Below are 27,546 nucleotides of genomic sequence, written 5' to 3'. Positions count from 1 at the left end.
ACCCCGCCCCTTTCTGAGACCAGCGCCTCTGCCCCTGGAGGCTCCTTCTATAGAAGCCATCATTTGCTGGTACTTTTCTTCCTGTTGGAACTGAACTTTCTCTGCTGCAGTTCTGCAAAGTGTCAGGCCCTGGGTAGGTGTTCAGTGATGGATAACTATCTGACTGAACTAGGATGAACATCACAGATAGTTTAGATGGTGCTATAGAACTGGACCAACCTGGAGCTGGCCATCCATCCATCCATCCATCCATCCATCCTTTATTATTTTTTAAATAGTCATCTGTCATCTGGCTGGTCAAGCAACCTATCCCAACTACAGCAGTAACTGTGATGGGAAAACACCACCTTTCTAGATTTCCTAGACTCTGGGGACAATTTCTCTTCTATCTGTGTTATGTGTGTGTGTATGTGTATGTTCACTGTGAAGGTTCATGTGCATGTGTGTGTAAGCCAATGGGCAATCTCAAGAGTCATTCCTTAGGATCCAAACACTTTGTTACTTTCCTTTCTCCTTTCTTTTCTCTCTCTCTCTCTCTTTCTCTTTCTGTCTGTCTTAAACACATTTAAAAAATATTTATTTTATTTTTATTTTGTGTGTATGAGTTTTGCCTGTATACACACACATACACACTCACATGTCACATGCATGCCTGGTGCCCATGGAGGTCAGAAGAGGACATTAGATTCCTCAAAACTGGAGTTATAGATGGGTGTGAGCCACCATGAAGGTGTTGGGAATTGGACTCAGTCCTTTGTAAGAACAGCCACTTCACCAGCCCCATCTTCCCTGCCTTGCTGGCCTGGAGCCTGCCAGGTAGGCCATGCTGGCTGACCAGTGAACCTCAGGGATCTGCCTGCTTCTGCTTCCCCAGTGCTGGGATTTTAAGTGCACACCACCATACCTTGTTCTTTGATCTGGGTTTTGGGGACTGGATTCAGGTCCTCATATCTGCCCAGTAAGCACTTTACACAATGAGCAGAATGGGGTAACCCCATGTCTCTGTTTGAAAGGCAGACTAGGAACTCACCTCCTATCTTTAGGGGAGAAGGAGATAAAATGATATCTCTGGGTATGTCTGAGGTGGAAACTTTGAGGAGAACTTGGCTTTGGCAATTTAAAAAATCCCAGGAAGAAGCTAAGTGTACAAATGAGTGTCTCCCCATGACTTCAGGTTTACCCCTGCATTTTAGGAGCATCTGCCGGACTCTATGGCTGGGACTATATCTTAATTAGTGAGGATAATGAATAAAAATAAAATGCTGGCAGAAATCTGTTTAAATAATAAATTGCACATAGCTAGCTTTTATTAGTTAAAGGGGAACACTGGTAATTTTGGGGACTACCCAATGCTCTTTTTTTTTTGTAAGAGACTTAACTCAAAACAATAGATACTTACAGTTTACTTAAATCTTTGATGCTGTGAACTTCAAAAAGTTTGTCTGACTAAGGATAATTCCAAAAACGTTTGTTTAAAGAAGACAAACTTTTTAGGTATTTGCAGTTCTAGGTATGATCACAGTTAAGAGGCAGGGTGCATAAATAAGATAATAATATCTATGGTTTAAATTTAATTAAAATAATATTAAATGATCAGTGTTGCCCCTAGTAACAATATACCAATGAAAGGCTTTTAAAACACACACACACACGTAAAAAAAAAAAAAAACCTCTAGTATTTTAGCTGGGCATGGTGATGCAGGCCTTAATTCCACCACGGGCTTGAGGCCAGTCTGTGCTACAGGGTGAGTCCTAGGTCTGTCAGGGCTACACAGGAAGACTCAGCCTCAAAAAACCCAGACGAAAACTCCTCTAGTGTTTTGACATTAGCATTTGAAGAGTTTTAAACAGCTAAGAACAATGGCTCTCTGTTCTACTCTAAAGCAAAACCCTGCCCAAGGAGACATTTACTAATATAAAACAAGTGAAATATTAAAAAGCTAGTCTGTCAGTTGACAGGAAGAAGAAAGGGAAAACCCCCAAACATTCAAACAGCAGAATTCTAAAACAAGTTAAAATATTTTCTCCTTGACAAGCTGCTTCCATTGATATGAAAACTGGGCAAATTAGTCAATAATATGGATTGCATACAATAAAAAGGCCCTTAGACCACATTAATACAAGGATCAGAAGGCAGTAACTTCAATTAAAACCATCCAGTTATTTAGCAAACTTTAGGTATGGCAAATAAATTAATCCATTTGAAATGTAAGCACCCCTATAAGCAGGCTTTTGACCTATGAGGGGGTCTCAAGAGCAGAATTCACAGAGAAGCCAGAATCTGCTGAAGCAAGGCGAGGTTCCCAAATCAAACAAACGACCCTATTAGTCTAAAAGCATGTGCAGAACATTTCCTAGGTTAGCAGCAAGGGGCTTGGACCCAAATGTCACCAACAGCTCCTCTTGTACCTTGACATGTTGTGTATGGCATGAACAGACATGGCTGCTACCCATGAGAAGCTGGGCATCTTGGCTGTAACATGGGGTATTTACATTTCTGTACTGTCTGTGGGAACGCCAGTGGTGATACGCTTAGGAACACCTTCTTTCACTAAAGACTGCCCATAATCTACTTAATGAGCAACTCATACTGGGGTTGAAGAATTCCTCATGGATGGGAAATACGTCATTACGTTGGCCAGCTAGCAGCTGTGACAGCCCTTCTCCAGTTCAGAGCAGCGGATCTCTGTGAGCATACTGGTGGCCAAAGCTGGCAGAACACAGGAGAACTGACCAGTTGATAATGAGGCTCATAATCCCTAAGATTAGATGTTCTTTTTAAACTTAGACTTACTTATTCTATTTGGTCAGATGACAATAAAAATTTTTCAATAAAAGTGATCTCTTCATTGCAATAATCTGTCTGATGCCATTCTTACATATTTCTTATAAATAATGCCTCGATTCACCATCCTTTTCTCTTTTTGATCCCTTTTTCTACTTATCATCTCCTTTATTTGAAACAGATTTTTAACAGATAATCTTGATCATTACAACAATATCTTGCTTGCATTTTATTCAAATAATTCTTAAAAACAGCTTAAAAAGCCGTTTGGAATAACATCAAGCTTGCCATCAATCACGGGAAAAAATTCCGCTGGCGGTTGTATAAACATCAGATCAAGTCTGATGTCTTCAAGGATTTCAGAGTGAACCATAAAAAACTCCATTAACTTCTGACAAAGAATGCAAATTAATCACAACATGGGGTGAAATGAAATTAAAGGCTCTTTTCTAATCAATGACAAGGCACGATGAAATATATGTTACTATCTCTGCACCAGGGCTGCCGACAAAGTCTGCACGCCGCTTGCCAAGCCCCAAATGCAAGGTGTGGGCACAGACCCACCCACCCTCAGCTCAGGCCCTGTGCCCCTCCCCCAGCGTGAGCAGCTTACAAGTCTCAGAGATTCGCAGCGCACACTAATCATCCGAATCTCAGGTGCATCCAATTTGTTATTCACACTCTCCCATGCCAGTGAAAAGCCTGGCGCCGACAGATGCACCAGGAACCCTAAATGACAGTTTTGGCCTCCGGAAGTAGGATCACTACAGCAAAATCTAGTACAGCCTCCAGGTGAAATGTCTGGAGCTCCATATGGAGCAGGGGAAATTAACAACAAGATGGAAATCACTGCAGCAGCGGGGAGTCGGAATTTTTGAAAAAAAAATGAAATTTAAAGATGAAGAAAGAGAAGTAATAAATTAATGGGGTGTGAAAACATTCAAAGCTTTACATACCAGAGGCACTATTTGCTCAGATCCTCCCCACCCCCCCTTTTTAACTCGGGGTCATTTTGATGTAATTTATTAACCAAGATCAAGAATTGTAGCCAAAACAAGAACAATATTTTTATATATGCAAAAGTGCTTTAAACACATTTGTATCTGTGCTAGCTTCACTTTCCTGAGGCATCCTGCCGACCAAGTCCCCTGGTGCTCTAGTGGAGCTCGCCCCTGAGAAATCTCCCTGATGGACTTACCGCTGTCCAAATGCAGGGCCTTGCCGGAAAGTTTGAATGAAGGATGACAATGTTTGGTGGGCAATCATTCCCATTTCTCCCAAATTACGATGTCATTAAACAAACCATTGCCTACTGCCATGTTTTTTTAAGCCAACTGACTTTGGATCTACAGGACCAACTGACGAGAAGTGTTCCAGCCCTTGTTGTCTAGACCCACAGATATTTCCAGATCACCAAAGCTGAATTCAAAGCAGAAAGCAAATCCTCGCTATCTCATTAAAGAGCATGCTCCACAGGCACCCAGAATTTCAGGTTTGGGGAGGGCTCTGAGGCCATCTGCACGCCCCTGTCACTCTACTAAACACATAACAAGAAAAGCAAAAGGGCTCTAGGGATCAGCCTTGTCATCTGTATCAGCACAGCTCACGATGCTCATTCTCCCCGTACCCTCTGGCAGGGAAGCCGGATGAGAGGAGGGCTTGGTGAACTGTCTGGGACTGGGGGTTGGGGGGAGGTAAGAATTAAGAACAGTCACCAAGCTGCGGTGACATGAAACAGCCAGTCACTGAATTTAAATGCCTCCAAGTCCTAGACCTTAGTACCCCCACTCCTTCTTAAGATGAGGTGTGTGGCCTGTTCACTGGATGGCTAGAAATAGTAATAGTGGGATGTAGGGCCTGGGACCACAGAAAGTGCTCAGGACATCTGGGTAGGGAAGGTACTGGGTGACTTCAAGTCACCATTCCATTGTTTTTTGTATGAGACAGTTTCATGTATCCCAGGCTGGCCTCAAACTTTCCACATAGCCAATGATGCTCTTGAACATCTCAGCCTCCTGTCCCCCCCCTCCCCTCCCCCCCCGACAGACGCTAGGGCAGCTTAAGCCAGCATTCTACACCTGGATCACATCTCCAACCTACTATTGTTTTCCTGATAACTGCAGCAGTAGCGAAAGCTGCTGTAATGGAGACCTCTAGCTTTTCGTAGAATCCAGACCGCATCCCTACAAGCCTGTGCTACTCCAGGTCTAAGGAAACCGTACAAGAGTTTCCAAACACCAAAGAGACCCAACTACACAAAACAATGACAGTCACACAGAAAGATGATCTCGAAGAAATCCAGCCTTTTCACTGACACTGTCCGTGGGCACGGACTCCATCATGCCCAAGCCCTCCTCCCTCTCCTGCACCCCCACCTGACAGACACTGTCACCAGGTGAGAGGACTGCTGAAGATGTCGTCAGCAGCACTGGCGCTGGGCCGAAAGAAGGAAGTCTGGAAGCTTGCTGCTCCTTCCAGCTTTGCCCTCTGCTCCAGAGGGGTTGGGGGCTGCTAAGAAGCAAATGGTGGGACCAGGGCCTCTTTGTGCTTTTGAAAGTGGCTTTATATCCATCATTTCATTTGAGGAGCATACCTCTTAAGTCAGAAAGAGAAGGCAAATACCAGAGATGAGGAAGACATGGTCTCAAACTTAGAAAGATAGAGCCGATTCTTTTGATGCAAGTTCTGACTCACCTCTGGGTTCTCAACTGGCCTCTAAGGAAGGGCGTACCAGTCTGGTACCTTGATTTGACTTTAGGTTCCGAAAAGAAATTATCGGAACTAACCCCAGCCCAGATATGGAGGAATTCAAAAGGACACAACCCGAGTGTTCAAGGGCCATACCTAGGATACTGTAGTCTTCAGTGTGGTGGACAGAGGACTGCTGGGTAAAGTGTGAAGCTTCTAGTCACTCCAGACAGTCAAAGGCAGGGCCATCTGCTTTTCGGATACCATGGTGTGGTTTGAGTTGATGATACAATCATTTTCAACTCCAGAGTCTGACTCACTCCTATCCACTCCACTTGAGAGTTAATGTTACCAAATCAGTCACAGTTCAGCAGTTAGTAATGGTGACTGCTTATGTTACCCAGGAAGGCTGTCTCACAGCATACAGGAGTTGAGGTGTGGCAGCGTGGGACAGAGTGAAGGTGTGCTCTCATGATCCAGTCTCTGCAGCACCTCAGAAACATACGTTTTCCTTTACCTGTTCCACGTGAGGGAAGAAGAAAGGAGCAGGGGAGAAACTGATTGATTGACTGATTGGCTTTTAGATGATGGACTGATTGGCTTTCAGATGCATGTGTGTGTCTGTGTGAGTATATGTGCATCACGTGCAAGAAGGTGCCTGCAGAGGCCAGAAGACAGCAGGACCCCCTGCAGCTGGAGTTACAGGCAGTTCTGAGCTGCCTAGCATAGGTGCCAGGACCCAAACCCTGGTCCTCTAGAAAAGTAGGGAGTGCTCTTGAATGCTGAGCATCTATCTCCCCAGCCCCCGGAAGGCATTTGCAAAGGATCTTCCCCAACCTTTCATTAAGCACACAAAGCCTGCAAGATAAATGTGAATCATGCTGTAAATCATTACTGCTTTTCAAAGTAGTGGATCACCTGAACTTCTGATGAAAGATCTGGGGAAGGACCTGGTGGCCTTCGAAACAAAGGCATCATTTTGGTGACAGCATTCCACCACATTCCAAGGAATAACCCCCTTCCTATACGTTCCTTGGCACAAAGGTTATTGCTAATCAGGGAGATCAGCCTAGTAGAATTTTCCAACTTCCACTCAGCTGATCAAGTACAGTGTCACTCGGTGAAGCAACTCTGCCTGTTCCTTATCTGATTGTGACTTTCAAGGGCTCAAGGTCACACACAGTGACAATCACACCATAGACTTCTCACTTACTCAATGGCACCGCTTACTTTCTCTACATATTAGGAACCTTAAGGATATGTCTACACTTTCAATTTTTGAAATTAAAAAAAATTATTTATTATGGGGAGACACATGTATGGAGGTCAGAGGTTACTTGTGGGAGTCAATTTTCTCTACCACTCACTTGGGGGTCCCAGGGATCAGACTCAGGTCATCGGGTTTGCATGGCAAGCCATCTTGCTAGCCCTCAGTCTTTATCAGATGGCTTGTAAGCGTTCTATCAGGACTAATTTAAGAGTTAGGTCATGAAGGGTCTCACGTTCATTTTCATAGTTTTACAGGATTACATGCATTAGTCACACACTGAATAGTTTAAAAATTACCAACAGACTTAAGAGCTTAACAAGATAAATGTTCAAATGAGTATAAATCTTGACAATTGATGTTAATCTGATGGACTACCTATAGGCTGGGCGGCATGGCTGTCCATGTCAAAATTTCACTCTGTGCTAGCGTGCACCAAGGCGCTGCATTCTGGGTTTTCTCTTTAAAGGAAAAAGGTTATGCTCAAGCAAAGAGACTTTCCAATTTGAAAAGTGAGACTAACACTTCTGGACCTAACATCGTGAATTATTTCTCTTCTCCTTATTTGACAACTTCTAACTGTGAAGGAAAAGGGCTTCAAAAGAGACATTTCAGTGAGTGAAGGCTCTTTAAGTCCACATGGGTACTGGGAGAATATGCTGAGAAGTGCTTCTAAGGATGGTTAGGGAGAAGGCGCCCCCTCCTATTATTCAATAACCATGTTTGTGATGCATCTGCATAATCTAACCATGCATAAATTAGTATGTGTAATACAACACTTATTTGCATAATAATAGCAAGTTAATAGATGCTTAAAGAGCAGAGACCAACACCACCTTTAAATCAGACATGCCTCCAGGCACTTTGGCCTGTTCAGACCAAGATGCCAGAAAAACAGTACACATCAACCAGAAGAGACCCGTCAGCCGCTCATTCTTCATCCCTCTGGACGTTTCGCTTCCTGCCCCCCAACAGCAGGGAGTCATTTTCCAGCCACAAAATAGCTTTGTGTCTTAACTGCTTAACATCCCTCTCTAGTAAAAACTGTGAAGAAATATAAAAATTTAGGATTTTCAATAACTGATAACGAAATATTTGTGAATAGGAAGGAGCAGAATCGAAAGGGTGTAACGTGGTCACAGTCACACACACAAGAAACTGGGGCTGTGCGCCTGCTAAAAACAATGACCCACAGTAGAGATTTTCATCTTTTGTTCTCATCTTTTAACTCAAAAAATTTTAGTTGAATCCAAAATGTTCATAAAAGGTATGAAAAAAGGGTGGGCCCTTCCTCCAACCTCGACATGAGCACATGGAGCTGGGCGGAGGGGACACCTCAAATGTCATACGAACAGGAGCATGGTGGTCTCAGTCAACCTCTAACAAGGGAAAAAAGTCTAGAGTTTTGTTTTTGATTTTTTTAAAATAAAAAACCAACAGAGACTTCTAATGATTCCTTTAAGATACTACTTTTCATTTTTACAGGACAGATTTATTTGTATGTGGCTCAAATGTTCACAATCGCTTCCTGTACCTTCATACATAGGAATAGATGTCACAGTGGCAAATGGCAGTAATGAACAATCTTACCTGAGGATATGGAAACCTCCCAAGAGCAAGCTGGGAAAGGAAATAATATTTGTCTAGTTATAGATTTGCATGCAGGGCAGATCTCCTTAAGACAGACAAGGACTACATTTCAGAATTGCATCTATCAAATTAAAAAATAAAAACATCTACACCACTAATGCATGAACTAAATCATTGCTGTAATTACATTATAAGCTGTATTTAGAATGGACCTCTTTAATGAACAATATTTTATCTCTGATAAAAAAAATCCTAATTTTAATAACTGAACATTCTCCCACATACTTTCTCTTAGGTGCATTTTCAACTCTGGGGCATTATTCACATGTATGTGTGCGGCAGTGTCCTCGAGACAGGGATGTACAAGTCTGCGGGCCTTCCTCCTGTAAGATGGGATCTAGTTGGTTCCAGAGCACAGCTCTGCGGGTTTAGGCTACAAGTCTGGAGGAAGTGTTGTAAGAAGTGTGTGGGCTGTTGTATGAAATTAAAACCTGGGCTGTTTTTCTCACCCACTTACTGTTTCACACTTTCCTGCCAGTTAGAGGCCCTACTGGTATGGAACTGGCCATGGAAGGCTGTGAAGGAGGAGGCCTCAGTCTGAACCTGGGAGAATGATTCCCCCGCCCCAAGCCTATTTAGATTTGTATACTGCTCTTTTGTTTCTGGGCTAGCCACTTTCGTTAACCCACATGTAAAAACTAAGTAACTCAGACACGTATAGGCTTGACATAATGTAATAAGATCAGATTGAACAAACATACCACAACCTGTTTCTATCTATCTATCTATCTATCTATCTATCTATCTATCTATCTAGACCAGGTCTTTGTATATAGTCCTGTTCTGTAGACCAGGCTGACCTCAAACTCACAGATCCACCTGCTTCTACCTCCCAAGCCATGGATTCAAGGTGTGCACCACCACCCAGCTTACCATAACCTATTTAAAGGAAACAATGGTGGGAACATACAGCTTCCCAGTGTAGCCCACTCTCCATTCTCCACACACATCTGTAACTTTCCGCAAAGCAGAAGTGTAACATCAAGGAAGCAAGAAGGCATCTGAGCACACGACATACAGAGCAGATACAAACTCTAGAGTCCTTCAAGGGCTTCTCACATGGTTGGTCAAGAGAAATCGAGGGGCTGTCCCTCAAGTCCGCTTTTAATCCAGTGCTTTTCGCAGCACACTGCACTGTCTTCTGAGACCTGGACAGCTGCACACTTGTTTCAAGAACACCGATGCTGCTCAAACACTTCTGAAACTCCTCTTTTACAATGGTGTTTAAAATCATTTCACGAAACAAAAGCACACTTTCCTCACTTTATGAGAACTAATTGAAGCTTGGATTTAGAAAGATGGCCCCTAGCTTGGTGATCATGTGACTTCTGTGTAGCCTGGTGCCTGAATGACCCATGTAGATTCAAACCCTGAATACCTACAAAGATCACTTACTAAGGACAGACTGGGGTGTTGAGGTTTTCTAAAGTCTAAAGGCAGTTGAACAGCAATGTAACAGGGAGGAGCCATGCGACTGGATGGTGGATTCCTTTGAAAAGGCCAGCACTCATCTGGATATTTGTGTATGCACATGTGTGTGCTGTATGTTGGAATATCTAATTAAGCACCACCTTCTACTCATATATCTGATATATATATATATCAGAAAGTATATAAATTTTCAAGATATAAATTTATAGTATCGTTATTTCCTTTGATGGATTTTCTTAATCTTCACATACAAATGAGAAAACATACAAAATGAAGGCACAGGAAAGAGGATGGATGTTCACTTTTATCGGTCCAGGGTTTTGTGTGATTCGGGCTGCTGTCTAAATGCTGTTAAACTGCCCCACTCTTCTCTCGCCTAACACAGCTGGAGGTTTGTCTTAGCTCTGAAAAAAATACAGCGTGTGACTGTCAATGAGTGTGCACACTGACTCTGGAGACACTGTGATCTGCTGCGGTGGGTGTACCACTCCGTAATGACCCAACAGGCAGTGAGGAGTGACCAAAAGCTGTCACCTTTATCACACTGATCTGTGGAGTGTACCTTTCATCCGGGGTAAAGAAACAACAGAAGGAGGACCTCTCATCTAAAATGGCCAAGAGCCTGAAAACTGGTATAATACATCTTCCAGAGATATGTCACTATCCATGTGGGTGCATGTTGACACATCATTGGGGACGATGGAAGATTTCTGCCCACATGGCTGACTGGCAGAAGCAACTTGTCTACCACACATACTATCAAGAGCTAGAGCTAAAAGACCACGGTGCCAACGTTCTTGGTTCTTGAAGTTTAAAGAATCAAGAGATGAGACAGGTGTGGTAGTGTTTGTCTGTTATCTCAGTACTTTAGACAGTTATGGCAGTAGGATCCTGATCTCAACATCAGCCTGGGCCACATAGTGAGGTCTGCCCCCAAAACAAGCACAGACAAATCAAATAGGAAAGCTTAAGAAACAAGAGCAGGATAATTGAGAACTGAATCTCTCTCATCTTACACAAGGCCTCTGACTTGCCAGTCACCATTGGCCTACAGCTGGGATCTAGCAGACAGAAGCGTGTACATGCATGCACCTGATCCCTCTGTCATCTCCAGAACAGGGAAGCAAAGAAAGATGGCTGGTGTCATTCATTGAAGACACTGCTATGCAGCAGATCAGAGAGGACTTGGTGTAGTGGGTTGGTGGCCCCTCTGCTCAGTCTGCTTAGGAACAGACAGCAGTGGCTGACTTGGGCAAGCAGCATTCTTGGGTTTAACTTTGTTTTGTGTTTCCCTGACTTCTATCCATTGGGACCTCAGTCTTACCTGACATCTTACAGGTGTGAATTTTTTAGATTTACATGACACAGAAGGGTCCCTTGCCTTCAGTACAGGATGGCCACTTCCTCTTTTATGGAGTGTCATCCCTGGGCTGCTATGGCAGCAGGCTTAAGTCCCAGCTGTACACTAGTGAGCTCAGGCGGAGTGTGACTGGGCTTCATTGAAGGCAGTTGTTTGAAGACCCCTTCAGAGGACTCTGCCTTCCACCCATGTCCTCATCCTTCAGTCTAATGTAGCCCTAGAGATGTTCACTCTCTATGACAAAGGCGGAAGGAGACACACACGGTAGGCCCAGAACCCCTTTGCCGAGCTATCAGGTGGAAGCAGAACGCACACTCTGAGCAGACATGGCTGCACCAAGAACTTCTCCACAAAAGTCAGAACGCATACTGAACCCTACGGGGAGGGAGCACATATGTTGTAAACATTCAGATGGCTGGGCCTAGCTGGCCGGTGTCTCTTAGCCTACTGGCCTATTAATCAACTTGCATTTCCCCAGTTTTTATTGTCAAGGTATTATAAATTAGGAAACTTACAAAAGAGAGTATGTAATCTTCTCTGAAATGGCCTGCAGATATGTCACTGTACTAAATGTGTTTCAGATTTAATGAAGCTTTAATGTCCTTTTTAATTTTGCCTGTTTCTGTATCACCAGGGGTCGGGCAAGGCAATCAGCACTCAAGAGGGTGGTTTGGTTTAAAACTAGGAAAAACTCATTTGCTTATGAGTTGCACTGTATTTTCTTAATTAAATTTACTGAGTAAAATGGTTTAAGTTCAGCCAACCAATGACCTCTGTGTGTAGATTTAGATTTATAAATAGGTTAACAGTTAAAGTAAAGGGGGAGGAAAAGAAAGATTGCAACAAAGCAAACAGATTAGGGCTTAGCCAATGGGAATCGCCACTTGCTGTCATCTTTACAAGGGAAGCATTTAAATATAGGCAGCTTAAGTCCAGTGTTTGCTTTTTTTTTTTTTTTTTAACGTGTACTGAGAAGTGAAGACATGCAAGCAATCCATCAGCAGACCTTCTCGTCCTTTTATTCCCAAGAGGAGAACAGCCGACTCTGCACAGGACCTGACACAGGTTTACAGTGTGGTGCTGCGGAGGAGGCGGGCAGAGACAGGGAAAGGATTCTTTTTAATGTTAAATAAACAAGTGCATTTTAATTCCAAACATTTGAGAGCCAACAAACTGCTCAACAGGGGTTACCGGATGCTTCTTGCCTAAAGGGCAGGAAAGGGAGGCTATGGCGGGGGTCACAATTTGGGAATGCACTGAAGTAACAGGAACCACTAACATTTAACCGTGACCCTTGAAACGGTCCTCAGAGTGATCTACTGATCTCTGATTTGACCAACCATAACCTACCAATTGTTCTTGAGGCAGCAGCACTGAAGTACTCTGGGTTTTAAAGAGTAAACAATAAATATATTTGGGCCTGTGTGTGTGTGTGTGTGTGTGTGTGTGTGTGTTAGAGGGAGACACGGAGAGAGAGGGGAGGGAGGAGAACCCTTTTGTATTTTAACAGAAAGTTGTGGTAAAAACATTTACGAAGTAACAACAAGACAGGAAACTAACAAGCACCAGGTAACTAGGAAGAGGGGAAATGCGCTGCAACCAGGAGTGGCGGGCAGACCCTGCACAGGTCGCCTCCTCAGGCCATCCACAATGCAATAGGATAAGGTTTACGTTTACACTTGCACTAAAAAGCACTCGGTTTTGTTTTTTTAAAATTCTCAATTTAGACATATCCTTTGTTTCTCAGCATAACTGCAAATTGAAAATAAGTGTTTCCAATATAGCTGAAGAGAGACTTTATAGTCCGAGATGTTTCAAAATTTGTTCTTAATTACCTTGTGTGCATCTTACACAATTAAACTTCCATCTACGGAGTTTGCATTTAGATTGTATGATGCAGTTAAGCCTCCATTTCATAGAAACACGACAGCCACTTGGTGCATTCAGACATAGGGAAACTTAAAAAAAAAACAAAAACCAAAATGGACTTAACTACTCAATGACATAAAATTCCCCAGGTGAGGTTTCATCCCCAGACCAATTTGCTCAGGCCTGAAGAAAGAGCTTAAATCACCTCAAACTATGTTGGGGAAGGCCCACGATAAATATTAAACACTTTAAAATCTACCCTATGATTTGACTTTTCTTCCCATGTATCAATTTCACTGTCCGCTTACGGAATGGTTTCAAGACAATCCAAAGGATATAACAGCAATTTGCCAGTGTTAAAGAGCTTCGGAGGTTAAACTGACAACAAAGAACGCAGAAACACAAAGCATCGTGAAGTAGGGTTTCAATTAAATGGGGAGGATTTAGCAATGCAGGACCAAAAAAAAAAGAGTTACAAATTAATTTAATCTTCTGCCTATAGTTTGCAGCTGCACTCCAAAGTGTCTAGGGCTTAAGAACAAAGCCTTGCAAGGCCTTGGAGTGAGGGAAGCTTCAATTTTTAATGTATAACGCCATTAGCTGCTAACTTGTGGAATCTGCGACCCCTGTGGAGGGGCATAAGCGCGAGTAACAGAGACTGATGAAATGACATATCTGTTCGTGTCTAGAACCACGAGGAAGAAGGTTATTACCAACACCATCAGGCCCCACAGAAATCTGCCCTAATAACCTTTGGGACCCTCCGTAGCCTCAGTTCCCACTACATCAAATATATTGAAATCAAAACCTAATTCACTTTAATTAAAGACAATTAGTTTGTTTTACTATTATTGTTTAACTCATATGATGTGGTAATGCATTGGAAATTAAAGATGGGATAATAAATGTAATGAAGGTGGCACTACCTTCCCATCTATGCTTGGCGCTATTAGCTTCTCACTGGCATCTACCTCAGCAAAGCTCAAGAGCGGATCATGAGAAGCCGCACAGAGGTATCTCGTCTGCAGAGAATACGGGAGAGCTGAGGCTGTCTCTTTCCTTATTCAATTTATACTTATCTTGACATAATGCTTTCCTACAAACTCCAAGGATTTCTTTAACACAAACAGAATTATGGCCCAATGGAGGCACCAGAAGCTTAATTAATTTGCCCAAGGTCATACTGTAAGTTGGTGGCAAAGCTTGTTAAATTATTAGAACGCTGGGCTCTACAGATGTTTTGGCAATGGCAGGGAACCCTGTCTGCAAAGGCCCTGGAGACTTCCGGTGCACTGGGTGAACCTCAGCAAATAACTCATTATGCCTGCACGAAGCGAGCCAAGTGCCCCGAGAGCTGGGAAATAACGTTTTTTCCCTCTTTGTGCAGAAAGAGCCTAGCTGGGAGGTTCCCACCAGGCTAGCTCCTTAGCACGTGCCAGAGTTTCTAAAGGAAATCCCTATCTTCGCCAGACTCCACGGACCCCGAGTAGATTTATTGTAACTTAAGGAGCCCAAACACAGTAGCACAAAAGGATAAATCAAGCACTTCTCTATCACTCAGAAGGTCTTGTGTTCTACACCAGATTACCAGTAATCACGGAGGAAAGACGGCATTACAAACAAATGATTCTAATACAGCGTTGCTGTTTTTCTAATTAGAAATGGGCTGATTACAGTGGATGCTTAAGTGGGGAGAGGGCAACAGTAATTCACAAACACAATATCCTAATGCTGGTCCTTTAATTGCTTTATTTGTTTCACTGTTAGAAATGATTGCTTGCTGTGGCCCGACCGCAAACACTCGGAAGCATGATACATTGAGGTCTCAACCTGGGCAAACTGTACCTAAACTTACACTTTATTGCAGCTTAGCTCACAATCTTCACCTAATATAGGGTTATATCCCAGTGCAGCAGGAGGATAAATCATCCTGGAATATTACTCCGGCAAAGTTTAGCTGTGACTGCAGCATATGTGCTTTCGAGCCACTGAAGCAAAGGCCCATAAAATACACTAATTACTGGAAGTTATGGTCACTGAGTGATTGATAGCGCTCTGCGAGGCAACTTCCTCATTTTCAACTCTTTTGACGGGCTCATCCGCCACATAGCAATTACTAATTCATGACCCACCCCTGAGGCGTCAGTACCTTTACTCCTAATTCTCCTGCTATCAGAGCTGGACAGTGTCTCTTCTTCATCCGGAAGGGCCAGCAAGGATGATAGGAAGTAGACTCCATGCTGAATGCTATTGTTTTGAATCTTTAAAGGTTGCTTGGGCTTCTTAACCCTGCTGACCTGAAACATAATTCTTCTCCTATACTGCTATTTTGCTTGCATCATATTTTTTTCTGTATGTGAATATGTACGTATGAGTGTGTGCATGCGCAAGCCTATCTATCTGTCTACCTATACTACATTAAACCAAGACCTGGCTGAACAACTTTTGGGCTGAATACTGTATTTTAAGGTAATATATTAATTTCATCTAGGCTGCAGTAAATATAAAGGTGCTAATTGTTAAACTGAATAAAAAAAAGATGGGGAAAGGAAAGTCTCACTATTTAAAAGAACCCACTTTTGTGGCCTTGTAGACATCCTAATTGTTCTAGGCTGATTTCCATCAGTAGCTCCGCTCACAGAAATGCTAATTAAAACATCTGGGCATATAACAAAATCTCTAAAAGTCACTTAAAAACAACTGCAAAAAAGGTCCTCTTTGATGGCAGTCCGTGCATTAGAGTGAGATTTTGAATGAGAAAGATGTAAAGTTGAGTTAGGATGGATGAAAGCAACCATTTACGTTTCTAATAGAAAAATCATTATTATTCAAAAGACTGCACAGCCCTAACCGCAGGAGAAAGGGTGGTTCCTATCTGCACCTTAGCCTGTGCGACAGATGACAAATGGAACCTGCCTGCTCTTGAGGATATGGCTCCCACACATCCTCTTGCTCTTCCTCCTCTGCGGGACACCTGTTTCAGAAGAAGCCTCTGGCCATACCTGTGCAGATAAATCCATCCAATTCTCGGCCCATACTTTTTCCTCGGGAATTTTATAACAACCTGCTTGGTAAAGGTCAGTAGTCATCATCTCCCCGTGTCTTTAATACCTGGTGGATTTTAGCCCTGTGTACAGGCAAACACTAAGCCACAAGTATTTTACGTTCTCCATGACACCAGAAATACTACTAGGGCCAAGGACAGGCATTAGGTGTTTATGCTAAACTGGGATGGAGACACTTGTCTGGTCAGCCTAGAAGGGCATGTTCAGGTTGCTTCTAGCTAACAAGCCAAAATAACCACACTACATGCTCTTCAGCATCAGGATCTGATCGTAATAGAGCCCTCTTACCTAACACATCACTACGTAGAATGATCAGCAACTACCAACTGCACATATTTAAACATTATAATTAATTCACATGGATTATTTCTTTTTTAAAGATGTATTTATTTTATGTATATATGTTCTTGTCTACATGTACATCTGCATAACAGAAAGAGGGCATTGGATCTCATGACAGTTATGAGATGGTTGTGAGCCACCATGTGGGTGCTGGGATTTGAATTCAGGACCTCTGGAAGAGCAGTCTTTTCTCTTAACCACTGAGCCATCTCCCAACCCTGGGTTATTTCTTATTAAAGACTTAGGAATGGAAAGCCATCTTCCGTGTTTAATTCCAACCACCGGAAGACTTGTAAGGACTGAGACACGACTTCCTTCCGGGTGATGTGTAACGCCGGCCTCTGACAACAGCAGCTTCAACCACGTCACGTCTCTTAAGAGGTCAGCCTCTGTGGGTTCCAACACTAAACTGCTCCCTGAGGTCATGCAGTTGAGGAGATTAGGAAAACACCAGGGCTGGGGTTTAGCCTACTGAGCTCAAACGAACCTACACTTCTAGTTCTAGGTCAAAGTCAAGGGAGTCGAAATGGGAGGGTACCAGGACACCCGCCTTTGGTGCATGCTGCTGCTCAAGCAGGAAGTCATCTGCCCCACTCATCAAAACCTTCACTCAACACATTTCTTCCAGTCGCCAGCAGTGTACTGTTTCCAGAGATAGATATCACACAACCCACTAACCAGGGTGCTTTTACAGAGTGACCTTGGTGCTTCCTTAGCAGTAACCTAAGCTGTTTCAGCCACACATAGCAGAATTCATTTTCTGTCATTCCTGAGGTTGGAGCTCAACAGACCTGCAGCTTCCACCAGCTTACATGATATGATGTACCAGGAAGTCTAAGCTCGCCATGATGTGGCAAAGGAGGAGTGCCCATGTAAGCAACGCCAGAATAGCTTTGCCCCAGCCGCCCTGTCCTCCACCCGGGTGCCGCACACGCTGGTGAAGCAGGGTGGATCTACTACTTATCTTAAGCACTACCCGAATGCAAGCTCCCGGAACCCTTCCTGCTGAAAGAAAGGCATGGCTGAACCCTGCTAGAACTCCAGACTCATGGGATCCTGAGCAATAAATGCTATTTTAAGGACTAATTTGGAGTAGCTTTATTAAGCAGCAATGGAGGGACGCAAGGCTCTCCCAGGCTTTGGCGGCAGCCCTCCCTCTCATCAGGGCAGCTGTCCAGTCAGGAGCTCCCAGGGGAAGAGTCTGGACTCTCAGTGCCAACACAGGGTAGCACACTGAACTCTTACCCACCACTGCCTATTACCTCAGACATATCGGAGATCAGGTTAACCCATGAATGAAGTGAACCAGAATACTGTTGCTTGCTTATTTATTTATTTATTTTGGATTTTCGAGACAGGGTTTCTCCGTATCTTTTTTTGGTTCCTGTCCTGGAACTAGCTCTTGTAGTCCAGGCTGGCCTTGAACTCACAGAGATCCGCCCGCCTCTGCTTCCCGAGTGCTGGGATTAAAGGCATGAGCCACCACTGCCCGGCCTGTTGCTTTTTAACTAAGAAAAAACTATAGAACTTAATGACTCGTGCCCCCTAGACCAAGGAAGCCACTCCAGAGGTGGCATGCGCCCACCCCACCACACACCACGTATATCGTGCCCCTCTGTGGGACTGAGGCTGTCAGGTATGACACCTAGTGCTCTTGTCTCTCTAGAGCTGTTGGCATCCTCTGCCTCCCGAGTGCTGGGACTAAAGGTGTGCGCCACTACACTCAGGTGTGGCATACTTCTTACAGTGACTTTATGGGGTTGTTAATTTTAAATATTCATAAAATCGTCCAGACAAATCTTGCTTCCAAGAACCTGTCTACTTGTTACCTTTTAAGTGTAACATGGAAAGGGGCTGTATTGCCAGCACCCAGTAAAGTGTCTGACAGTTCTCTCTCTCTCTCTCTCTCTCTCTCTCTCTCTCTCTCTCTCTCTCTCTTTCCTCTCTCTCTCTTTCTCTCTCCTCTCTGTCTTTTTCCTTTTAACTTTTTTTTTTGTAGCTCTGGCTGTCCTGACACTTACTATGTAAACCACGCTGGCCTTGAACTCACAGAGATCTGTCTGTTTCTGCCTCCTGAGTGCTGGGATTAAAGGCGTGCACCACTTTGTCTGACTGCTTGCAAAAAAACATTTATATGTATTATAAAAATTCACATTATAAGGAAAAAATGTTGCCACATGCCACTTAGAAATGAGATTAGCGTTTTGTTTTTTCCTATTTGAACTGCCAGGAGGAAAGGCACCCCAAACACACGGCTCTCTCCAGACATGTTCTCTGATGAGTTCCTCTTTTGTTTCTCACATTGCACTCACTCACCTGTTTTTTTTTTTTCTTTTTCCTTCCTCCCTGTTTGTTTTGCTTTTCTCTGCAAGTTCTCTTACTACAGCAGCCTGTTGTCTCTGGAGCATAGTATTGTGTCTCGTTCCTGAAGGCATGTTTCATTGTTTATTCAAATTGTTTTTCACAGCATAGGTTTTAGGCCCTCACATTGCTTGTTCTCAGTTATTTTAGACCTCTGTTCTCACTCTGAAAGTTTTTCTCAGATATCTCATTAAGTGTAAGCCACAACTGTAATCCTAGCAACTCAAGAAGCAGAAGGGGAGGCTAGCCACAAGTTCAAGGCCAACCTGGTCTACACAGCGAGTACCAGGTCAACTTGGGCTACGGAGTGAAAACTGCTCCTGTATGGACAATGACAACTGGCTGAGAGCTTCCTGTGAGCTTCACCTGCTTGGGGGGCTCTTGGTAAACACCCAACCTGTGGATCCATTAGACTGCAGGCCAGAGTTCCCTGGAGAAAGTCCCTGCCTATCTCCTGCCTGTGGTCTTGGCCACTGCTGACCCAGGAACAATGCGGGGTTATGCAGCAGTCAGAATCTCTTCTTGGTTACAGGACCAGGTTTCTATGGTCCCAGATGCCATCTATTTTCCTAGAACCTCTTGGTCTCATGTTGGGCCTGGGGAGGGTCATATGTCGAGTTGGGATGTGGTCTGTGGTTATCAGCTTTACAGCCTCTCAAACAGACTCTGAGGGCTGGGGCTCTGCACTTGCCTACTACATGCAAGTTCTTGGTTTAACCCACAAAAAAGAGGGAAAAACAAACCTATGAGACAGTTCTCTAGGCCCCATCTTTACTCCCAGCTCCAGATACTGGGAACCCAGCTGTGGAGCTTTGAGGTGCTCTACTCCAGCAAGGCTGCTGCCCTTGCGTGCCCTGCTGCTGAAGGACGCCTTTGCTCTGCCACGTGCTGTTTTTCACCAGACCCCCGCTCCCTCATATCCAAAATCTGATGGTGGCTGTCACGAACGAGGCTGTGTCTGCAGAGACTGACTGGAAAGGCAGCACTGTGGAGAGAGATTGGAAGGCTGCATGTCCAGAGGCCTAGTTCTTGTCCTCTCTAACAGCCGTTCTCTGGCCACCTCTGTGTCTGAACATCCTGTGACAGATCGAAAGCTTCCACCAACCTGAAAGCTAAGGACGCCATCAGACAGCACCTTGGCCTATAAGGAAGCTTCCCCTCCCCTCTGTAACTGCCTCTGATGCACCACTGGTGTAAGTGGACTTGCCTTGATTCATGACTTTCTTTGCTCTGTAAAACCAGACCTCAAGACACTGCTTCCACGTTGGAATAAGGAATTTGGGAGAACGTAGATCTGTGTTCTCGGACCACGGTCCCACGAAATGGTCCAGAATCAACTACTGTTTCTTCCCTGTAGATGAGAGCTGCGGCTGTGGTACTGACTCCGCCCTCCCTCGTGTGTCTTCGTGGTACCATGCCTTCATTTGTGGCTATTTTCAGTACAGCTTGAGGTGAATGGAAACTCATCTTTAGTCAAAGCAGCTGATTTTTTTTTTTTTTGACCTAGATGTGAACATTTTAGACGCTGTGGCTGAGGTGGGATTTGAATCTGGGTCTGCTGCTTTGACGAAGAGAAACCATTTCTTTATGCACAAACACGAATGGGCACTGACAGCAAAGGCATCATCAGACACAAACCCTGGCCTTTGTTTTCAGGAACTACTTTAAAACTACTATAAAAGTTGGAGATACTGAGCCAAAAAGATTCCTGAGCGCCCACCGGGGTGCTGGATAGTGTAGGTCGTAAGAGAGTGAGACTGGAAGTCTGTATAAATTACTCAACTACGAACAGGAAATGCTTATGTGACAGGCCAGAGGAGATGGCGGTCCTCTCAGCTGCCGAGTCAGAGTCACATCATGAAGGTCACATATTCAAATGATATCTTGGGCCAGACGAAGGAAAATAGCATTCACGTGACAGGAGAGTGTCATAGTACACGGATTTATTTTGGTAAAGGAAATTCTAAACTTTGAGAAAGGGCTAGGGGCACAGTTCAGGTAGAACACATACCCTGTGGAATGCCATCTGTAGTATTACAAAGGGAAAAAAAAAGCCTTAAGAAAAACTCTGTCAAAACAATGGAGCCCATAGAAATCCTGAGCCAGCGGTGTTACTTTGATGACAATGACCTTGTGTGGCTCTCTGAGTATGTTCTCCACCTATCTGGAGACATCTTTCTAAGCCTTGCGCCTTGCTTTCATCATTTAACACATCATTCAAAGCACTTCAATAAAGCAGCGCTCGTGCTGGAGAGGGGCCTCGCAGGACTGGATGACACACCAATTAACCAAGCGTGTCGAGCCAGCCTGCTCTGCGCCTCAGACTCAGGAGACTGGGAGCGAAGCTGCAAACAAAGGCGGCAAGAGCGGGGACAAAGTGAAAAGAGCAAGTGTGCACTGGAGACGGACTCGCGTCTGACTCCTGCAGAGACGTCCAGCAGGACACCGCTTACCCCAACCTCAGCGAGGTCTGCGAGAGCCCTCCCGACAGCCCCTCAGCAAAGGCCTGTGGGACTGCAGCCTTTCCAAGGGAAGTTTCTGATTGTTTTGTTTACTTCATTTAAAATGGTTTATTTATTTCTTGAGACAGATTTACACTATGTGCCCTGGCTGGTCTGGAGCTCAATACATAGACTAGACCAGATCTGTCTGCCTCTACCTCCTTAGTGCTGGGACTAAAGGTGTATTCTACCATGTTCAGCCTTGAGCCCCCTCCCCGTGTGAGTGTGAGTGTGTGTGTGTGTGTGTGTGTGTGTGTGAGTGAGTGCATACATGTGAAGCATGTGACGGAGCACACCTGGGCCACACTGAGTGTACATACTGAGGTCAAGGAGCACTTCGTGATCATTGCACTTTTAAGTAGGTTCCAAAGACCATCAGGCTGGCAGAGCAGGAGTCTTTACCCACTGGACCATCCCACCAGCCCCTGTGCATTTTTTAAAGATGAGGTCTTCCTATGTACCTCAGGCTAGCCTCAAACTCAAGATCCTCCTGCCTCCACCTCTGGAATACTGGGGTTCCAGATGGGCTCCACCATGCCAGACACCTGGTTCCTTTTTAATATGTATGCTTTGTGCGGGGCACACAAGGTGAGAGGAGGGAGCACACTGACTTTCCTCTCTAGAAAAGCCATCTTGTGAACACGGGGCTGTTTACCTCCTGTTTAGAGGGTTATGTTGTGATTCAAACGGCATAATATGAACAATAATTAATTAGGGAAAAGCCAAGGGAGTAGACTCTTCCTCAGTCACTGTCTGCGAGATGAGGTAAGTACTGCACAGCTTGTGGAATTAAGATGATGCTCCAGTGTTTCTGGAATCTCCACCCACAGGATTAGGCAAAACCCTTCAGACTTGGTGAAAATAAAGCCCTTGTTTTTGCATGCCAGGCCTTTTTTATCCTCAAGTTTATCCCTGAAGTACTGACGGCAGCACCAGGTGAACAAGTCTAAACATCACCCAGCCACGGGGCTGGCATGAGCTTTCTAAGTGGCAAACAGGTCTTCTGGGGTGGGAGGACCCCCCCCCCCCAGCTCTTCGCAGCCCGGGATTCTCAGTCTTGCTGGTCTCACATCTGTCCACTCCTTTACTCTCTGCATTCCCACACCAACTCCTGGTGTGTCCTAACGGAAGAACTTAAGTCCACATGGGTTTTCTCCCCCACTACAAAGGGAGCCCACAAAACCCACACACTGAGACCTCCTTTCTTTGGCTTCATAACCAATCCACAAGGGGGGAGCCACAAATGCTTAAAAGATCTGCATGAAAAACTATAAGAACACAGCAGAGAAGGGGCCGATCGTGCCCCCACCCAAGAACCCACTGTCCTTAACTCAGGTTGAATAGTCTTACTTCCATCTTTGGGCTACTTTGCCCACTCCAAATATTTCACACAGATGACAACATCTGGAGGAGACCCACTTTATCCCAGGAGCAGAGGGCTGCTGACCTGAGAGAAGAGGGGACAGATAAAAGATAGTCTGATATTAAAGGTTCTTTGCTTAAGGCACAAATGTAACCGTCTGTGATTCTTTTTTATCTGCACACTTTAGAGGCATGTAGCATTATCTTTTATGAAAGAGTGTGGCAAGAGGTCTTGTTACGACTCCCTATGGGGGCCATGACAGTATATTAACAGGGAAGGGGCAGCAGGAAGGAGCTGACAAGGATGGACCTTGGAGAGGAAGGTTTACAGAACAGGAGGCGGGGCCCTGGGGGTGGCAGCAGACACAGGAAACTTTCCCATTTGTTTCCCGGGTGCTTCTGGGAAATGCCCTTGCTTAGTTTCCTATTCTGCTGCCCATCTTTTATTCTTCTAGCACAGATCTCCTATGGGAATGGACTGCTGGCTGAAAACATGCTGAGAAGGTGTGCCCACATGTCAGGAGACTGTGGGGAGCTTACCTTCCTACACTGCCATCTAATCCCTCCTTAAGGGCTTACAGCAGTCCACCAGAGTGGGCTGAATGGGTAGGGAGGGATGGTCCCTCCTCCTGGTGGAAGACCCCCTACAAGACCAATTCCACTCAGAAGTCAACCCTTGGTCAACCCCTGCTCCCCATGAGGGCTTCACCCACACCTTTGCTGAGACCTGTCAGGTGTCACTGCAGGGTTCTAGCATCTTTCTTCTCTATCAAAGCAGGGTCTTCCGGTTACGTCGCCAGTGCTCTGCAGAACCTGCTGTGGTATTTACACTGGGCAGAAGTGAGGAATGAACGAAGGCTCCTACGCTTGGCAGACACACGGAGAGCAGTTTTAGAAGTGAGACCAGAGGCAACAGTCTTTAAAGTGCTGATTGTGGAACATGCTGCAATTGATTCCTCAGAGTTTTTTGTTTTGTTTTATGAGACAAGGTTTCTCTGTGTAGCTCTGGCTGTCCTGGAACTCACTCTGTAGACTAGTCTGGCCTCAAACTCAGAGATCTGCCAGCCTTTGCCTCCTGAGTGCTGGGATTAAAGGCGTGTGCCACCACTGCCCGGGTTCCTCAGATTTTAAAATGCCATTTCAACATTCACTTCTGTGTCCTGTGCACTCGTGTGTGTGTGTGTGTGTGTGTGTGTGCAGCAGTGAGGGTGTATGTCCATGTGTGTGTGAAAGCAGAGGTCGGCCTCGGGGAACATCCTTTACGTCTTAAAGTTTAAGGGTTTTAACACAAGGACTTTCCACCGGGAGCTTGACCGCCAGGATTAGGCGAGGCTGGCTGGCCAGTATCCCCGGGTTACTTATCTCCGCCTCCTCAGTGCTGGGATTACCAGCATGTTCCACCAGCCTGCATTTCTGTGTGGGTGTCCGGGCTGAATGCAGGTCCTTGTGCCTGTGTGGGAAGTGCTTAACTGATTGAGCTATCTCCCCTGCCCTGATTGTTTTGTTTTTTTAATGTACTTCAGGCTAGACTTGAACTCATGATTTTTCTGCGTCAGTCTTGAATTCTGGGATTACAGGTTTGTCTGTAATGGTTTTGAATAGTACTTATCGCATTTAGACCAACTTTCTCTGGTAAAAAGAAAGAGGAACCTCAGTCTTTGAGTCCTTATTTTGACTTAAGTTCTTAGGCCCTTTGGATGGCATTTTCTTCATACCGACCCAATAAAAAGGAGCCCTGAACCATAACGTTTCAGCTGTAGAATCAAAATCTTCCTCCTTTACCATGCATTTCTTTACCTTGGAACCCAAATACTTTGGTATAAAACACGTGCCAGAGGCTGTACTCTATTCTCTAGAGACTTGCTGCATTACTTAAGTTGGTCACATGTCACTTGTTAGTCTAGTGGGCCAGAAGCTCTAAGAGGATGGGGACAACACCTCCCCGCCACCCGTATACTCCTTGGGATGACTTAGTTAAGCCCCTTGTCTCCCTTGAAAACTTTAAGCAGACTTCACCTCATGACTCATTTAATCTCATTCCTTGTAAACACAGAGCATAAAAGAACCCTTCTCTCTCTGGCCCTCATCCAGCTATGGGGTGCTCCCTCCCTACAGTGCACACACTGGCTGACCCCTCCCTACAGTGCACACACTGGCTGTCTCCCTCCCTACAGTGCACACACTGGCTGACCCCTCCCTACAGTGTACCCACTGGCTGTCCCCTCCCTACAGTGCACACACTGGCTGACCCCTCCCTACAGTGCACACACTGGCTGTCCCCTCCCTACAGTGCACACACTGGCTGTCTCCCTCCCTACAGTGCACACACTGGCTGACCCCTCCCTACAGTGTACCCACTGGCTGTCCCCTCCCTACAGTGCACACACTGGCTGACCCCTCCCTACAGTGCACACACTGGCTGACCCCTCCCTACAGTGCAGTGCACACACTGGCTGTCTCCCTCCCTACAGTGCAGTGCACATACTGGCTGACCCCTCCCTACAGTGCAGTGCACACACTGGCTGTCTCCCTCCCTACAGTGCACACACTGGCTGTCTCCCTCCCTACAGTGCACACACTGGCTGACCCCTCCCTACAGTGCACACACTGGCTGACCCCTCCCTACAGTGCACACACTGGCTGTCTCCCTCCCTACAGTGCACACACTGGCTGACTCCTCCCTACAGTGCACACACTGGCTGTCTCCCTCCCTACAGTGCACACACTGGCTGTCTCCCTCCTACAGTGCACACACTGGCTGTCTCCCTCCCTACAGTGCACACACTGGCTGTCTCCCTCCTACAGTGCACACACTGGCTGTCTCCCTCCATACAGTGCACACACTGGCTGACCCCTCCCTACAGTGCACACACTGGCTGTCTCCCTCCCTACAGTGCACACACTAGCTGTCTCCCTCCCTACAGTGCACACACTGGCTGACCCCTCCCTACAGTGCACACACTGGCTGACCCCTCCCTACAGTGCACCCACTGGCTGACCCCTCCATACAGTGCACACACTGGCTGACCCCTCCCTACAGTGCAGTGCACACACTGGCTGACCCCTCCCTACAGTGCACACACTGGCTGTCTCCGTCCATACAGTGCAGTGCACACACTGGCTGTCTCCCTCCCTACAGTGCACACACTGGCTGTCTCCCTCCTACAGTGCACACACTGGCTGTCTCCCTCCCTACAGTGCACACACTGGCTGTCTCCGTCCATACAGTGCAGTGCACACACTGGCTGTCTCCCTCCATACAGTGCACACACTGGCTGTCTCCCTCCCTACAGTGCACACACTGGCTGTCTCCCTCCCTACAGTGCACACACTGGCTGTTTCCCTCCCTACAGTGCACACACTGGCTGACCCCTCCATACAGTGCACACACTGGCTGACCCCTCCCTACAGTGCACCCACTGGCTGACCCCTCCATACAGTGCACACACTGGCTGACCCCTCCCTACAGTGCAGTGCACACACTGGCTGACCCCTCCCTACAGTGCACACACTGGCTGTCTCCGTCCATACAGTGCACACACTGGCTGACCCCTCCCTACAGTGCAGTGCACACACTGGCTGTCTCCCTCCCTACAGTGCACACACTGGCTGTCTCCCTCTATACAGTGCACACACTGGCTGACCCCTCCCTACAGTGCAGTGCCCCTTTTTATTAGGCTTCACATTCCCAAGGCCTAGTAAGATACTGAGGCTGCATATTCCAATCTTTCCACCTGGTCTTTCTGATCCTCTTGTTTCCACGCCTGTCCTTCTACAGTCATGCTCCACAGAGCACTGTGACCTGCTAAAAACTGAAGTCAGACCACTTACTCTCCGAAGCCCTGAGCCTGGGGGTATGTGACCCAGTCCCCGGCTACCTCTCATTTATTTTTTTCCAGACTTTATCTTGATAACTCCACTCTAGTCAGGTGGGGCTCTCATTTTCTCGTTATGAGACTATCCAAGTTCAGTAGTGAGAAGGAGGAACAACCAATTTATATCACTCACTAGCTCCTTCAGACTAGCCTGGGTACGTTTTCTTCCTTTCTTTCATTCTTTTTTCCTTCCTTCCTTTCTTTTATTTTTGTTTAGGTTTTCAAGTACCTCTGGCTTTCCTCAAACTCATAGAGATCTGCCTGCCTCTGCCTCCCAAGTGCTGGGATTACAGGTGTTTACCACCACCGCCTGGCAGATATACTTTCTTAACAGAACTTTTTTTTTTTTTTAAAGGATGATATCATAGATCCCAGACCGGCTTCCAACTCACTACACATCTGATAAAGATGATCCTAAAATTCTGATCCTCCTGCTTCCATCCCTGAATGTTGGAATCACATCCTAGTCATATGCCACACATGCAAGTAAGCCAGGGCTTCATGTGTGCTACGCAATTACTCTCTCAACTGGGCTATATTCCCAGCCCTCCTAACAGTGCTTCTAGGCTTCCAATAGGCGAGGGTGCACCTCTGTCTCCAGCACATCTCTCCAGCTGCTGGAACTACAGGAAAGAGAGCGCAGCAGTGCTATACAGAATGTCAGTCTGCACTGGGGCTCAGACCTGAGCCTGGTGGGGCTGCAGGCTGGCCTAGGGGCGCCTAGATAACCAAAGCGAGTACTGTAGCCTGGGTCTTCTGTGTCCAACACTGGATTCTGAACCATGAGATGAGACCTCTCAATTGTTCTGCGCTGTGTCTGATCATTTATAAAACACAACCAATGAGAATGATCAAAACACCAAAGGGAAATTCCATCCCAGCAAAGCCTGAGTCCCACAGGTCAGAGGCAGTTTTTCTGAGACAGGCTAATACTAGAGCAAGCCCTGGGGATCCTGCTATCTACCGGCTAACTTCAGCCTCTGGGCTGCA

The 27,546-nt window shown here is 45.7% G+C and overlaps 1 protein-coding gene across 3 annotated transcripts in view; it reads right to left on the bottom strand.

Moving 5' to 3' along the window:
- Positions 1–27,546, bottom strand: part of Map2k5 (mitogen-activated protein kinase kinase 5) — a 226,341-nt gene that overhangs the window by 66,301 nt on the left and 132,494 nt on the right. For 2 of the 3 annotated variants that reach the window (XM_041679391.1, XM_041679392.1), the window contains exon 17: positions 8,331–8,360. The exons of the other annotated variant lie outside the window; for it this stretch is intronic. In XM_041679391.1, the coding sequence (XP_041535325.1) occupies positions 8,331–8,360 (30 nt within the window). The remainder of the gene's footprint in view (positions 1–8,330; positions 8,361–27,546) is intronic. 3 annotated transcript variants of the gene reach the window in all.

Source organism: Microtus oregoni, unplaced genomic scaffold (genome assembly GCF_018167655.1).
Source record: "Microtus oregoni isolate MIOR12 unplaced genomic scaffold, Mior012 000032F_ref0000030, whole genome shotgun sequence".
Taxonomy (NCBI): Eukaryota; Metazoa; Chordata; class Mammalia; order Rodentia; family Cricetidae; genus Microtus; species Microtus oregoni.
The sequence above is the reverse complement of the archived record's forward strand: the minus strand, read 5'-3'. Positions and strand labels throughout refer to the sequence as shown.